This window comes from Formica exsecta, unplaced genomic scaffold, assembly GCF_003651465.1.
Source record: "Formica exsecta isolate Colony F162 unplaced genomic scaffold, ASM365146v1 scaffold558, whole genome shotgun sequence".
Taxonomy (NCBI): domain Eukaryota; kingdom Metazoa; phylum Arthropoda; class Insecta; order Hymenoptera; family Formicidae; genus Formica; species Formica exsecta.
Window position 1 is genome coordinate 131552 of NW_021852829.1, and position 16193 is coordinate 147744.

Here is a 16193-nt window from a genome sequence, read left to right on the forward strand (position 1 = left end):
TGTAAAAGTTTCATCGCGAAATTCATCCTTTCGTCTGTATCTTTTTTTTTAATCTTGAATTATTTTGGGTTGAGATTTTTCTTCACGTAAATTTTACGTAACTTGTAGCATCTCCCACAAGCATGACTTTTAAATCGCGTTAACGTCTAAAACTTGCCATACTAAAAAACAAAACTGGAATATAAATCTCTATCAATAAAAAACGTATTGTATTGATATTTGATTAATTTTCAAAAGAGAGATTAACGAGTTATTAGTTAATTTTTTTTCCAATAGAGTTCTATATTCATATTTTTTATGTGCTGCTATTTTTTTCTATTTCTTACGAAAGTAATGAGAAAGTGAATAACGTCGTTTATGTGATCCAAATATTTAACACGATTAATAGTACTCGATTGCATCCCCATTCCGCCATATTGCGAACGTAATAATTATTTAATAATTTGAATGTGATATAAATTCTATAAACTATTGCATGCAAAAATATAAATTTGTTAATTATTACATATATTTGTTTGATATAATTCGCAATATAATGTAGTCATAGACAATATGTTGAGCAGTAAATATATAATGCCGATGCGAGCATATATATGTATATACACATACGGTTTATATATTTTATATACACACATTTCTCTTTTTATTATATTTAATAGTTACATCTCTGTGATTTTAGTTACATTTTTCGCATGAATTTAAGTAATTGAACTCATCTTATGTATATAAAATAATAATAGTTGTTTTTCGCTCAAATTTAAGTAATTTATCTCATCTTATGTATATAAAATAATAGTGGTTTTTTTTTCGCAATCTTCCAGCGACGCTTAGGAAAACGCACGGTCTTATCACACTGTTTTTGATTATTACAAAGTTTGTTTTATTGCCAGTGAGATATCTACCTGTACAAAGTAATCTAATAATGTATATTTGGCTATATAAAGTATCTACGAAAGAATAATGTTTATCCAGTAAAGATTTTATGATTTTTTTCAAAATCTCTCATATGGAATCACATTAAATCATTTTTGAATGCACATTCTGGAAACAACGTACCTATCATTTTCGCATTTAAGTATAAAGATAAGGGGGGAATTTCGCATAGAAATAGAATATAAATATAGATGATTGATGACACAGTTACAGTTTCGAAAAATAACGATGTTTTTTTGTTGGGAGGAGAAAGAAGACACAGGTACATATAACTTAGAATGATATAAATAAATTATCACAAATTTGTATCATAAAAAAATTGTAATATAAATCTATAAATGGATCACGACAACGAAAAGCACTAACAATGATTAAACATCAATTAATAATGTTTTGTGTAAAGACGCGCGTTATATCTAAAGTCAGAGATAAAAGTTCACATAATGTGACATAAAATAGATCATAATGTAGTATTTTCTAATATATGGTAAGCTCAGAAATTACGCCATTAAATAAAAAAAATTACTGAATCTCTTTCACTCGTACAGTATATAAAATAGCGAAATCTTATCATATGTTTTATTTACTATTCCTTCCTTAGTATTGAATTATCCTTCGAACACTAGCATGAATTTTAAATGTCATGATATAAACTAAATATATATGTTATGTTTACAGTTTTGCTACTGCACATGTCATTGTAGAAATTAATCTATAAAAATTATAATATTTTTAAATATATTTTTATATAAGTTAGCGTAACGAATTATTCTAATGAAGAGAAATGGCGTATTTACAATTGTGACTTTAACAAAGGAAATGTGCATGTACATAATGCAAAAAAAAAAATCTATTTCTTCTTATCTGATTTATGCATGAAATTAATACAGCTGAAAAAATTAATACATGAATTAATTGAGTCAGATATCTGAATGAATAATTCCTTAATATTTTATAATGATCCTTGAGCAGTTAAATAGGAAAGGACACAATCGTTATGGAAAACAAGATTTTACAAACATGACGCATTCAATATCCACGTCATCTTTCCTTTGACATTTCTTTATGATTTATATTGCACAAGAATATTCATAAATCAAAAATTTTGTGATGTCTAATTCGTAATCGTCGTATAATTATCTTTACTATTTTATGTCAATTTGCTTTTATATATCTAAATACTGTATATCATCTTGTAGAACACAAGAGATTGAGACATTAGAAATTTGATAATATTGCTTGTGTTATATATTTTGTCGAACACAAACCTCAGTTAAATTAATTATAATGTATGATTGTAAATATATAGGGAGAGACACACACACATACATACACACATACATACATTTAATCTGACTGATTTTATTATAATATTATATCACACACACACACACACACACATTCTTTCTCTCTCTCTTTCTCAACATATTAATGTTAAATAAATTTAATCTAATGATTCGATTGCAAACTTCACTTGTGCGATTAAATTATATAGCAGACATCATGTCTTGCAGGAATATTACGACATCCACAGTTGATGTCTTTCTATACGAACACATTAATTCTATTGAATCTCTGTAATTTCCTAAGAGGAAGTCACTTAGTCACTTAGTATTATTAATAATATTTTATCACTATTTTGTTTGCTATACAACTATTTAGAAATCTTATATATATTGTTTAACATGATCAAAGAATAAATCATGATGATGAAGCAGTCTTAAACAAATTAGCGCGACGTGTATCGATAACATCGTGTCAATGGATGAGATTTTGATCAATAATACTTGATTATATATTCCCGATGGTGTCATTTTCAGAGATATGATCTCCATAATACTAACCAGGCCCATTTAAGAGAATGAACCTTTTCTTCTTTTATGCGTATCCTCGATCGAATTGTCCCTTTTCCGTTTATGTTGTTTCTTAACTCCAAGTCCTAATATATAATTATATGATTAGTTACATATTATCGGTCAATCTTAAAAAGTGTATACAAATGTCCACTGTTCTATTGTATAAAAGTTTATAAGAAATCTTCTAAGATTTGTGTAAATAATTTTTCAGTAACAAAAAAGTATCATCAATATTTTTCGAACTAATTAAGATTATTAAAATTTTTTATGTTATTTCTATAATTATAAAATACGCCTTTACAATTATTTTGAAAATAATAGTCAATGTGTGAATCAATTTGCTAATATACCAATAATGTAATCAAGTTTACAAAATTTAATAAATATATATACTTTATTTATAATATATTGATTAAATATAATACTACTAATTAAAAATATAAGAACGGCAGATCACTCTATATGCTTTTCTAGTTTTTCTTTCTTAAGTAATGATTTCACATATTAATCTTACGTTTTATCTTCGCCATACGTGAACGTGTTACGCGTGGACTTTCGGAGTTAGCTACAGGCCTAGGAGACTCGATAACCTTTTTTTTTAATCGTGCGACTTCTTCCATTGCGGGTGTCATCCATTTTGGTTTGAGTTCGTTACTGAAATTCGGATAATAATCAATTAATAAAGACATAAATAACATGAGTAAAAAATATATATACTTTTCGTATACATATATGTATATCATGCTTGAATATGCAATCGTGAAAATTAAATACTCACTCCGATGATTTCTGCATTCCTTTATGCCTAAATGAACTTGATTGTCTTTCCTTCATTCTACGAAGTACGTCTAGCATAGCGTACGTCGGTAGAGATGGTGGTCGTGAAGGCGAGGATGATGGAGGTGTGAGAGGCGGTGTCAGAGGCGAAGGTGGTGGTTGAGTACTAATTTTTGCAAATTTATCCGGGTGCAGCGCCAATACTGCTTCCCAGCTAAACTCTTTATTCTGAACTGGATGTTTAGGCTGCGTATTTCGAGTTATTCGAATCTAAATAATATTAAAATAATATAGTTAATTCTGTAAGTTTAAAAATTATACTAGATACTTGAAATTAAGTTAAGTGAAATTTACCTCGCCATTTACGGGCTTGCAAGGTCTCCTTTCTCTTAAATATGGACGCTCGAAAAATATAGCGCTTGTAAGATTTTCATTGGATTCTTTCATACTATAGAGACATGTAGGAATATTGCCATCTTGGCTGCCACTGCGTACGAATAAATTCCGTAAATAGGAATAATTGGGTTTGGTCTCGAATTCTAGCTCGGTCACATATTTCATATATTTCATAATTGCGGCTGTAAGAGATAGATAATATCTTATATAAAATAATGTATCAAAAAAGAGTAATAATACAAAATGATACACAGAATGTGAAACCATTTTTTTTTTTTTGTTTTGTTTAAGCATTCTTGATTTTACTTTATGATATTTTAACTAACCTGGTGGTGTTTTTTTATAAGGAAAGCATTTGTCCATAAACAAAGATAAGTCTGATAAAAGAATTTCTTTTTGTCGATGAACTTCTTCTGGATCAATGACTGAGTCCATTTCGTCATTACCTTTCTCCCAAGGTAGCTTTCCGCATAACCATTGTATAATATTATATCCTAAAGTCTCTAGATCTCCTCTCCTCGAATGTGCTGAAAAGTATTTTATTTAATAAAACTTTGAAATTCAAAGTAATTTCTAATTTCTAAGTCATTAGTTTTCACAATGCAAAATTTTTTTGCTGAAATTGAACAGTTTGATCTTTCTTGTCAGTTTCTTAAATATAATATTCTTTATAGCTAGATTGCTATACAAATCATTAATAATATGTAAAAATATCCATTGAAAGTAATGTGGCATACTTCCATGATGAGCATCCCGTGATGTAAATTCTAAAGTGCCCTCGTGAGCTCTTCTCTCGTCATGTACAAATGGCTTGTGTTCACCGGTTCCTGTGCGAAAACGATACGCCAGTCCGTAATCTACGAGGTATGCCTGGGATTTTTCTTTTCCTATCCCGTCCCCGTACGATAATAGGATATTTGGTCCCTTAATATCTGCATGAGCATATCCTTTGCTGTGAATATACTCTAATGCATCCAACTGCAAAAAAAGATTATAAGTCGTAAATAATTGCAAGCAAGATTGCACGATAATTGTCTACATATGCTTAGCACAAGTGTGAAATTTACCATTTGTACAGCCAGTGTGTTAACTAATCTTGTTGGCAATTTCCTCCTATGTGACAGAAATAGTTTTCCAATATCTATACCATATCGCGGTATTACTAGAAACCTGTATCGTTGATTTCTATAAACGTGAGATCCCGAGCCCTCATACGTGGGAACACCAATTTTCCTCTTTCTTTGAGATTCGCACCAACTTTTAACTGTAAAAAAAAATATCAAATCTTTTATTTTACTATCAATCATACTTTTATTCATTTTTTGTGTCTTTAAATAAATTGACATAAATCATATTATGTATGCATTACTTACTCATGTGCTTACGTGCTGCTCTTATATAAAAATTCATTTCAACAAATAATGGTCCATTATTATGAGGTTCAATTTTTACAACATATTTGGCATCTTGGCCGACAGGTGACATAATATCGTTAGAAGCTGTAAAAAAAAAAAAAAAACCAATTTTATTATATTTAATTGTATATACGCATAAAATACGATACAAATTACACTTAATGTTACAAATGCAAATAGATTATGGACATAAATATTTACCTAAGTATATATCTCCAAAACCGCCATATCCAATGGTATTCCCCAGTCTCCATTTATTCTGTGTAATATCGGTTAGAATTTCTCCCGCTGGCAGTTGCGTCGGTAACTTACAACCCGCAGCTGCCACTCTCTTCACAGGCACATCTTCCACTCGTCTCGGTGGCATTCTATCGCTGTTAAATCATTCACATGTATATTAAATTTGTTACTTATTTGACAAAGTAACATAACTTATTACACATCACATAGGCAGGAAACAATTTCAATTTGCAACATAGTTTATTCTCGCTGTCTAATGTAGTTTATTCTTGCTGTCAAAATTCTATCATAAAAAAAATAAAATTTATTTGATACAAGTGGGATACCAATACATTGCATCAACTGTCATACAACATTATATACACTTTGTAGAGACAAGAACACATCAAGCATATTAATAATCTTGCATTTTATTCTTTTCATTAATTTCTTAAAAAATACCACATACATACATTTTCTAAAGTGCTTTTATCTGCATATTAATTGTGTAAAAATGTATATCTTATTGTTAAAATTATATACATAATGTACATTTTGTATTGTTTAATTTTGTTGGCAAATGTTTACAATAATCAAAAGACATTAATAATACACATCTATAATTAAGAGAGCAGATGTTTATTTACTATCATTCGCATATTTGTAGTGGAGTCTTCGAGACGATATAGCCAAATGAAATTGTTTACGTGCTGTCAGGTTAACAAAATGCTACCTGCTACTTTAGAAATATTACTAATTTTTTCCTATGAGCTGGAAATGCACAACTTTATCGCATTAGTTGCATAAAAATATTTGCACATACATATTAACAAAGAAACTAAACTTGAAGTTTGTTTAGCGACTTAACAATGAATCATTAAACAAACTTTACCAGGTCCATACGCGATATAATTTCTACGAGCATGCTAATTTTGACGGAATGCAATAAAATTTGTTTCTACATGCGCAACAAATGTTCTCGGCAAGCCTAATTATTATAATTATTGCTTCATAGCGCAAACGTACGTTTTTTTGAATGTCGATCAATTATATGAAATAATCAGAAACAATCAAGCGCCGAATAATAATCATTCTATTGACAATATATCGTTTGTACAAGAGAGATTTCATAATAAATAAATTTCGCAACACCGTATTGTGGTTTTCTACACATGTTATCCCCTGCGAGGATAGATATACTTACATGACGTACGTATTTCTCTAACAAACGACTCTTTTATTATTATTCAACAAAAGGAACTCACATTTCACGCACTCGCGAGAAAACGCAATGGGTGAAATCGAGAGATTCGTAAACTACTAATTAGGTTTCGCTGGGACGCCAGAGACGCGTACTGCAAGGTTAGTTACAAGATCACGATGCATATACGCGTGTAATGTATATATCGCCGTTCGGAGTAGTTCGATGTATCGTGCGTGACGATCAGCCGGTTTTTCCCTCCGTCGTTGCGAGTCCGAGACGCGTACACGGGCGAGAAATACGCGGAGACGCACGAAGAAACTAAGGGAGTAACCAACGAACAGGCCTGTACTTGTCGTACGGTGTATACGTTAACGGAAGCACGGAACGACGACCTCGAGCCAACGTTCTCCTTGTCACCGCGCGCCGAAATGTTAGGAGCGGCGAGCGCATTCGAATGCGCCTGTCAATGGCCCGCAACGGCCCGCCGCGAACGGCAGGACGGCAGTCTTGTCTCGTCGACTCCTTCACGTTCCTTCCTTCGCCTCGGTATCCCACACACGCGCACCGCTCCGTTTGACAAATCGCATCGCGCTACCGTTGCCGTTACAGCCTTATAGCGGACTGCGGACTGCAACGCGACGATCAGCTGAAAGCCGATCGTCTTTAAAAAGCGCGTCAAGTTCCTACAAGCTCGTATCAGACTATACACATTTGAAGATTGAAGATTGGAATTTGACTAATCGGAATAAAAAGAGTCAAAATTTCTTTGTCCTGATTGGTCAAATTTCAATCTTGAAATCATTGAGCTCTACAAAGCCCGTATCAAACTACGCATTGAAAGTTGAAATTTGGCCAATCGAAGAAATTTTAGATCCTTTTATTTTTATTTTATTTTTAATTCTAAAGTTAAATTCCAATTTTTTATTTTCAATTTTCATTGCACAGTCTGATACTGGAGCGAGCTTTCAAGAATGGGAGAATGATAGCGTTTTCGAATGAACGAATGGATTATAAGGGCCAATTTCACCAAGCTCGGTTAAATTAACCGACGGTTAAAAGCTGGCGATGTACCCAATTGATGGTCCGCCATTTTACACACCCGAGGTGTGCGCATGCGTGGTGGTGCTCTAACAATAAGTGATACCAATAAGTACAGGTCATGGATACCACCCGAGGTGCGCGCATGCGTGGTGGTGCTCTAACAATAAGTGATACCAATAAGTACAGGTCATGGATACCGCTTAATAAACTTTTTAACAGTTTTTTAACTTTGTAACAGCTGCACACGAAAAGGAAGGTTCAACTATGGTAACAAAAAATGATTAAGAAATTGTAAATATTAAAAAATAATTCAAAATTCCTCGAATCATGACAAGTTGATTGTATTATCGCAATTAAAACGTATGATAGGAACCTTTATTGAATGAATAAAGAATTATTGTCTTATTAAACATAAAATCTTGTAATATTTTGGTCTATTTTATGATCTGTTTCATCGTTTAATCCTGATTTTTTAAATTAATAACAGCAGAAATGTTACGTAAACGTAAGTTTCAGTCACAGTCTTACATAAACCGTGGCACCGACGAGCATGGGCGTCCGCAGAATTTTTTCTAGGGGGGGGGGGGCATATTACTTTCAGATTAATTTTAAAAAATGTATACTTAAATATTTTTACATTTTTTAGTATTCAAGCTTTCTCACCGCGTCAAGATAGATGTAAATCGAAAAAGATTTTTGTTTTTTTGTGTTTTTTTAAATAATTTAATTTTTTTAATTAAAAATTTTTTTTCCATTTTCCAGGGGGGGGAGCACGTGCCGTTTTGCCCCCCCCCCTGCGAACGCCTATGGGTTCACATATGATTCCCGCGATTCACAATGGACACGTTTATATCTTTTATAATTGGCAACCCCATATATTTGTTGTGCCTCTCCGGGTACAACGGGATTTTTGGGGATGATCCAAGGGTTCGGATCGTCTATAATAATGAGACAAATCAATTAGTATAAAAAAAAATAATTGTTTTTAAGAAAAAGTATGTAATTATTTACAATGTATTGTTTTAAACAATTATTTGTTTTTTTCTTTACACTAATTGATTTGTCTCATTATATATCGTTGCAGTGCTACGGGTGCGCTGCTGACATTATGACCCAGGGCTGGCACGGGCGCGAACGCGTATCGCCAAGAGCGACGAGGAGCGACGACGTAACGGCAGCGCGATAAAGTAGCGTCTGGTGGCAAGGAACGCGAGCTATATAGCGAGGCCGCGACCCTGAGCCCGATACGAAGACGCGTGCACAATTCTGCGCGAGTAGTGGTGGTAGCAAACGATAGCGAAAAAAAAGCTACGGCACAGCGGTAGCTGAATAGTCGGCGAATGGACGTGAGACGCGAGTAAAAGAGAAAGAAGATACGAGAGGAAATACGATTCGCGGGCCCGCGAAGAGGGAGAGAAAGAGAGAGAGAGAGAGAGAACGGCCAGGCTATCGCAGGCGGTCCGAAAGGTCGCGGGTTCACGATTGCTCCTGCGGAGTTGTCGGGAGAACATGACGATCTGCCAACGCGTTTGACGGCTCGGCTTTGCCTTTCCAGTGCGCCGAAGGACGACGATCGGCGAAGTCATCTCGATCCTCTCGGGGATCGGTACTCTGACTTTTCGAACTTTTTTAATTCATCGTGCTATTGGCGTTGATAGGCCGATCCGAAACGCATATACAAGAGATCTTCGCGGGAAGCGAATATACACAGTGTGTTACCGTTTATGTGACGGATACGCTGCGCGTGTGTCTTTCCAGTGCGCCGAAGGACGACGATCGGCGAAGTCTTCTCGATCCTCTCGGGGATCGATACTCTGACTTTTCGAACTTTTTTAATTCATCGTGCTATTGGCGTTGATAGGCCGATCCGAAACGCATATACAAGAGATCTTCGCGGGAAGCGAATATACACAGTGTGTTACCGTTTATGTGACGGATACGCTGCGCGTGTATTAGATACGTTGTGTCGTATAAATAACATACGCGCACACTCACTCTCTCACTCTCTCTCTCTCTCTCTCTCTCTCTCTCTCGCTCATGTATTTCTCATATCGGTTATCCCTTTCATTTGTAGGAACGCAATATTAGTATGCATCTCGCGCGATCCTCCAGGATGATCTTCCATATTCCCACTAAATCCGGCGAAATTCGTATGAATACAGAATGTTCTCAAACTACCGCGCGTTCTTTTAATCATAGCTTTCTCGATCAGTTTGGAATTGTTCTTTTCTGAATAAAAAATGGGTCAGATTTTTCTCTCTCTCTTTTCTAATATCTTTTCAGTTAAAAATACGATTTAAAGTAAAGCGTTTTTCGCGACTTTAAGCTTCGAAAAGACGAATAATTGAGAGAATTTTATAATTAATATGGTTTTTCGTTTGACAGAGGTGATTTTCATTTAGGTTAATCGCAGAAAAAGTTATATAACTATAAAAAGATACTTATTGGAAAAAATCCGCTTCGATATGTTTTCGATGAGGAAAAATTGATCTCGAATCGATCGAAGAAAAGAAATCATCCCGAACGACTTTTGGATGCTTTACATATAGGGTGAGACAATCAAAACAGACCATCTAACTGACTTGTAAATTATGTTTTATGAAAAATTGTTACATATGAAAGTTGCATAATTTCAAGAGGATCATTACATCTACTTTTTAAAGTGAAAGTATTTCAGAGATTTGAAGGTCAGCCTAATCTTTTTAAATTGAACCACCCTAATTTGTGTATATAAACCGATTTCTCGGTAACAATTTTTTATACAACATATAGTTTATTATAAATTATAAACTGAATAACATTATAAACTGAATAACAAATTATTCAGATGGCCTGTTTTAATTGCCTCACCCTGTATATACAGACACATCTTTTCTCCGTGGCTTTCTTCAGAGCGTACAGCTTCCAGTTTCTTTCATTTGCGTACAAACGACGAGGCGTCGCGTGCTAAATGGATTGCATAAAATGGAAGCGTGTCCGCGATTTTATCTTTCTTTTCTCGTCTCACCGACATTAATGTAATGTAACTTTCTTTCGCGATGGATTGCTTTTCGGAATATTCCGCGTGCGAAGAAGCTGCGCTTTTTTTCTCTTTACGCGTAAAAGATGTCTTTCGATGTCACGTCGGTTTGCATTAAAATCGAATTAAAAATATAATGTATGTGCATTTTTGTAATAACACTTTGCGAGATTACTCTCTTAAATGGATGTTTTCAACTGGAAGTTGATTCCAATCACACACACACACACACATACATATATTGCGCGACATCGATTTATGAGAGCTGAAAAGTTTGCAAGATAAAAATTTCTATCTCTATTGCATCGTTATTATTACATATCTTTATAATTTTATTTTTATAATTCTAACATTCGATCTTTATCTTTTATATTTGGAGCTGAAAAATTAAATGTAGTTTCTTCCTTCTTGTCGCGAAGCTTTCTGGAATTCGAATTAAACTTGTCGATTGTTGACTAGATCAATTCAGAAAAAATGCGCTCAATGTTCGTCATCGATATTTCTCTTAATCGTTTTGTATATACGCGTTATCGGTGTATGTCTTTTGAAAAAAATGCTTAGAACGCAAATCCCTGACATATATACCTATAAATAGCTGTATCAGTCAACTATTTGTCAATGAATTATTGTGCCGTTTATGTAACAGATTGCCGATGTATTGCAATACATTATAATGAATATTTAAGTGACGGAGAATTTAATTTAATGCGATTGTGCACGAAATGTAAAATGTGTTCAGAACTTCCGTAAACGGATATGAATAAATTACCTTGTTTATAAAACTGAATATGCGTTCCCGTTTAATTGGGGATCCTTAAATAACACAATATATAAAAGTCAAGAATCCTTGAATATGCATATTTGTAATCTTTGACTTCTGCCTATATAATGATATGTCTTTTGTAAAAACTCGGGAAAAAGACAGTTTCACCTATTTATAGAGATCGGATTTTTTCTCCCAAAAATTCTCGTTATATATACGATTTGTCTTAATTAAAATTATATTTTGCTGTTTCTTCACACTTTTTTTGATATCTATTTGTCAAGAGGCTCTGGAAAATAAAACGTAAATTTTACGGAGAATAAAAGACCTTCTGTTACTTATAATTAGATAACATGATGCATCTCTTTTGATGCATTCTATATGTGTCTCAAGATGCATCTGTTATCGTATTTCATATGAGAATTGAAGAGTTAATTGCTTGCAGCATATTATTGTACTCAAAGTCTGGTCTATAATTTTAACTGGTGATAATTTGCATTATTAATTAATAATGCAATTATTAATTGATCTATAGATTAAAAAAACGTATATATATATATATATAATTACGTATTTATACAATTACATGGATAATGACATGCTTAAAGAAACGTCACGTACATAATATAGTCTCTAATTGTAGATAAATTTACTTTCGATGTCTAAATATATGTCTTTTTATTTTCCTTTGTTTAGGGGTGCGTTTTCCGAAGTGAGACTAGCGGAGAGTAAAGAGAAGCCTGGTCAAATGTTTGCCGTGAAGATAATCGACAAGAAGGCGCTAAAGGGAAAGGAGGATTCATTAGAAAACGAAATCAAAGTCCTGCGAAGGTAGGAAGCAGAACGATTCCGAGAGCTGAACATACAGTAGATCAATTTTTACTAGTAATGTAACTCTTTGTTTGATTTATAGTTGCTCCTTATAATACTTAGGCATTCGGAAAATTGATAATTGGCTGATTTAAGTACACCAGTTCTATTATCGTTGGACTCGACTTCGATATAGTTATATGCATGCTTCCCTTTATATAACAAACGCTTCATCTGACAAAATTATATTATTCGAGTATCTCATATCCTCTCCCCCATAGCTTTCTAGCGTACATCAGACAAATTCATCTGTCGTGGCGTTGCTGTATAAAAATATCGTTTGGAGAAACTTTTCGATTTTTGCTTTTCAAAGTTGGTTTGAGAATCATAAATTGTTCTCGATATCTGTTTAATCACGATATACATAAATCACGTGGGAATACGAACATTAATTTATGAGCTACCAATGCCATTATGCTTTTTCACTTATACGATATTATTATGGCTACATATACATTGTATATGGTGTTATATAATCCAGCTCACAATATTACATGTCTCGGACAATTTTTTTCGAGAAAAGCGCTGTGATGTGGTATTTGCAGCAAGCTCTGATGGCTGTCGTCTGTCCTCTTGTTATCCTTAATGTTGTATGCAAATAATGTGCCTCTCGTATATAAGCTATATATTGTCTCGATGCTCTGTTAAGCATATTCTATAACACATACTCGAAAGTCCTCTGTCATAATGTCTTTTATCACGTGGATACATGTATTTTTGACAATGTCTTCTTTGATACGATTAATATAGCTATGGATATGTGTTGAGATGATACTTTTCGATGTTTTTATCATCATTGGATTATCTTTCTCTTTTATCATTCTACTCTGTGTTATAGTGTGATTTACATAACAAGACTAAAATAAGTCACGCAAGAGCGATTAGAAAAAAATTATAAAAAAAGGATCTCGAGAATTCTGTTGTATCATGAAATTATCATTTATCGATCAGCACTGCAGAAGGTGTTACAATACACACACACACACACACGTTACTGAAATAGATTAAAAAAACGTATATATATATAATTACGTATTTATACAATTACATGGATAATGACATGCTTAAAGAAACGTCACGTACATAATATAGTCTCTAATTGTAGATAAATTTACTTTCGATGTCTAAATATATGTCTTTTTATTTTCCTTTGTTTAGGGGTGCGTTTTCCGAAGTGAGACTAGCGGAGAGTAAAGAGAAGCCTGGTCAAATGTTTGCCGTGAAGATAATCGACAAGAAGGCGCTAAAGGGAAAGGAGGATTCATTAGAAAACGAAATCAAAGTCCTGCGAAGGTAGGAAGCAGAACGATTCCGAGAGCTGAACATACAGTAGATCAATTTTTACTAGTAATGTAACTCTTTGTTTGATTTATAGTTGCTCCTTATAATACTTAGGCATTCGGAAAATTGATAATTGGCTGATTTAAGTACACCAGTTCTATTATCGTTGGACTCGACTTCGATATAGTTATATGCATGCTTCCCTTTATATAACAAACGCTTCATCTGACAAAATTATATTATTCGAGTATCTCATATCCTCTCCCCCATAGCTTTCTAGCGTACATCAGACAAATTCATCTGTCGTGGCGTTGCTGTATAAAAATATCGTTTGGAGAAACTTTTCGATTTTTGCTTTTCAAAGTTGGTTTGAGAATCATAAATTGTTCTCGATATCTGTTTAATCACGATATACATAAATCACGTGGGAATACGAACATTAATTTATGAGCTACCAATGCCATTATGCTTTTTCACTTATACGATATTATTATGGCTACATATACATTGTATATGGTGTTATATAATCCAGCTCACAATATTACATGTCTCGGACAATTTTTTTCGAGAAAAGCGCTGTGATGTGGTATTTGCAGCAAGCTCTGATGGCTGTCGTCTGTCCTCTTGTTATCCTTAATGTTGTATGCAAATAATGTGCCTCTCGTATATAAGCTATATATTGTCTCGATGCTCTGTTAAGCATATTCTATAACACATACTCGAAAGTCCTCTGTCATAATGTCTTTTATCACGTGGATACATGTATTTTTGACAATGTCTTCTTTGATACGATTAATATAGCTATGGATATGTGTTGAGATGATACTTTTCGATGTTTTTATCATCATTGGATTATCTTTCTCTTTTATCATTCTACTCTGTGTTATAGTGTGATTTACATAACAAGACTAAAATAAGTCACGCAAGAGCGATTAGAAAAAAATTATAAAAAAAGGATCTCGAGAATTCTGTTGTATCATGAAATTATCATTTATCGATCAGCACTGCAGAAGGTGTTACAATACACACACACACACACACGTTACTGAACTATCAACACGACGAAAGATACATAATACATACATTATAACGACAAAGTTGATATTTTCACTTAAATAATAGATATAAAAATGTCCAGATCCAATTAATATATAAGTAAATGTGGAACTGAGTTTTGTATTCTAAATTTTTATCGAAAGAAACATTGCATGCATATATGGGATTTCAATAACATTGATTACATACTCTTTATGTGTAAAATATAACTATTTTCATAATCTGCTTATCACGTATTTACCTTTCACAACGAACGAGACGGTAACTTTATTGCATCTGTATTTGTAATCAATATCACAATATCGATATATTATACAAATTCATTTTTTATGCCACCGAACTGGGAAAACCCTGCAAGTTTATCAATGATACATGTATTTTTGACAATGTCTTCTTTGATACGATTAATATAGCTATGGATATGTGTGTTGAGATGATACTTTTCGATGTTTTTATCACCATTGGATTATCTTTCTCTTTTATCATTCTACTCTGTGTTATAGTGTGATTTACATAACAAGACTAAAATAAGTCACGCAAGAGCGATTAGAAAAAAATTATAAAAAAAGGATCTCGAGAATTCTGTTGTATCATGAAATTATCATTTATCGATCAGCACTGCAGAAGGTGTTACAATACACACACACACACACACGTTACTGAACTATCAACACGACGAAAGATACATAATACATACATTATAACGACAAAGTTGATATTTTCACTTAAATAATAGATATAAAAATGTCCAGATCCAATTAATATATAAGTAAATGTGGAACTGAGTTTTGTATTCTAAATTTTTATCGAAAGAAACATTGCATGCATATATGGGATTTCAATAACATTGATTACATACTCTTTATGTGTAAAATATAACTATTTTCATAATCTGCTTATCACGTATTTACCTTTCACAACGAACGAGACGGTAACTTTATTGCATCTGTATTTGTAATCAATATCACAATATCGATATATTATACAAATTCATTTTTTATGCCACCGAACTGGGAAAACCCTGCAAGTTTATCAATGCGGTAAAGAATAAAGAGTCAGAAAAATTTGAACAAACTTGGCACGCGAGTAAGTGCAATCAACTCTGCTTTCGATATTTACATATATATAATTACGTAATTGTGTATGGTATTTTTTTATTATACTTCGTAGGTTCAGTGAAAGTGCGACACCACAGAGTGGTGGCGGATCGCTCAGGTCGGATAGTAGTGGCGAAAAGAGATGGTAAGTGTGGGGCCCCAGAGAGCACGGGCACCAACTACCTGTACCTGTACCGCTCTCAGTATTCTTCTGTATCATTTTCGACGATATGCCATACATTTTTACAATTCAAATTGTATATATA

General features: G+C 33.3%; 2 protein-coding genes across 5 annotated transcripts in view; one reads left to right on the forward strand and one right to left on the reverse strand.

Moving 5' to 3' along the window:
• Positions 1 to 811: 811 nt before the first annotated feature.
• LOC115242041 (serine/threonine-protein kinase VRK1-like) lies at positions 812 to 7498 on the reverse strand. 4 transcript variants are annotated; one of them, XM_029818054.1, is made up of 10 exons: positions 6862 to 7498; positions 5579 to 5751; positions 5336 to 5461; positions 5030 to 5226; positions 4700 to 4940; positions 4289 to 4489; positions 3921 to 4144; positions 3568 to 3836; positions 3304 to 3443; positions 812 to 2872 (listed from the first exon to the last, which is right to left on the reverse strand). In XM_029818054.1, exons 2-10 carry the CDS (start codon positions 5742 to 5744, stop codon positions 2787 to 2789), a joined length of 1650 nt encoding a protein of 549 aa, XP_029673914.1. In that variant the 5' UTR covers positions 5745 to 5751; positions 6862 to 7498; the 3' UTR covers positions 812 to 2786. The 4 variants fall into 4 exon arrangements, with proteins under 4 accessions (XP_029673914.1, XP_029673913.1, XP_029673911.1 ...); XM_029818053.1 differs by having other exon boundaries at positions 5579 to 5745; positions 6801 to 7498; XM_029818051.1 differs by having other exon boundaries at positions 6801 to 7498.
• Positions 7499 to 12278: 4780 nt separating this feature from the next.
• The window catches only part of LOC115242022 (calcium/calmodulin-dependent protein kinase type 1-like), a 13617-nt gene continuing 9702 nt past the window's right edge, over positions 12279 to 16193 (forward strand). Inside the window, 2 exon segments of the mRNA XM_029818024.1 lie at positions 12279 to 12454; positions 16001 to 16072. Of these exon segments, the coding sequence (XP_029673884.1) occupies positions 12282 to 12454; positions 16001 to 16072 (245 nt within the window). The 5' untranslated portion in view covers positions 12279 to 12281.

Excerpts from the sequence above, each read along its gene's own strand:
- LOC115242041 (XM_029818054.1), bottom strand. The coding sequence starts at position 5,744 with ATGCCACCGAGACGAGTGGAAGATGTGCCTGTGAAGAGAGTGGCAGCT. Across the intron at positions 3,837-3,920 it reads GCAAGCCCGTAAATGGCGAG|ATTCGAATAACTCGAAATAC; the intron begins GTAAATTTCACT and ends AATATTATTTAG. Across the intron at positions 2,873-3,303 it reads ACGTATGGCGAAGATAAAAC|GACTTGGAGTTAAGAAACAA; the intron begins GTAAGATTAATA and ends ATTATATATTAG.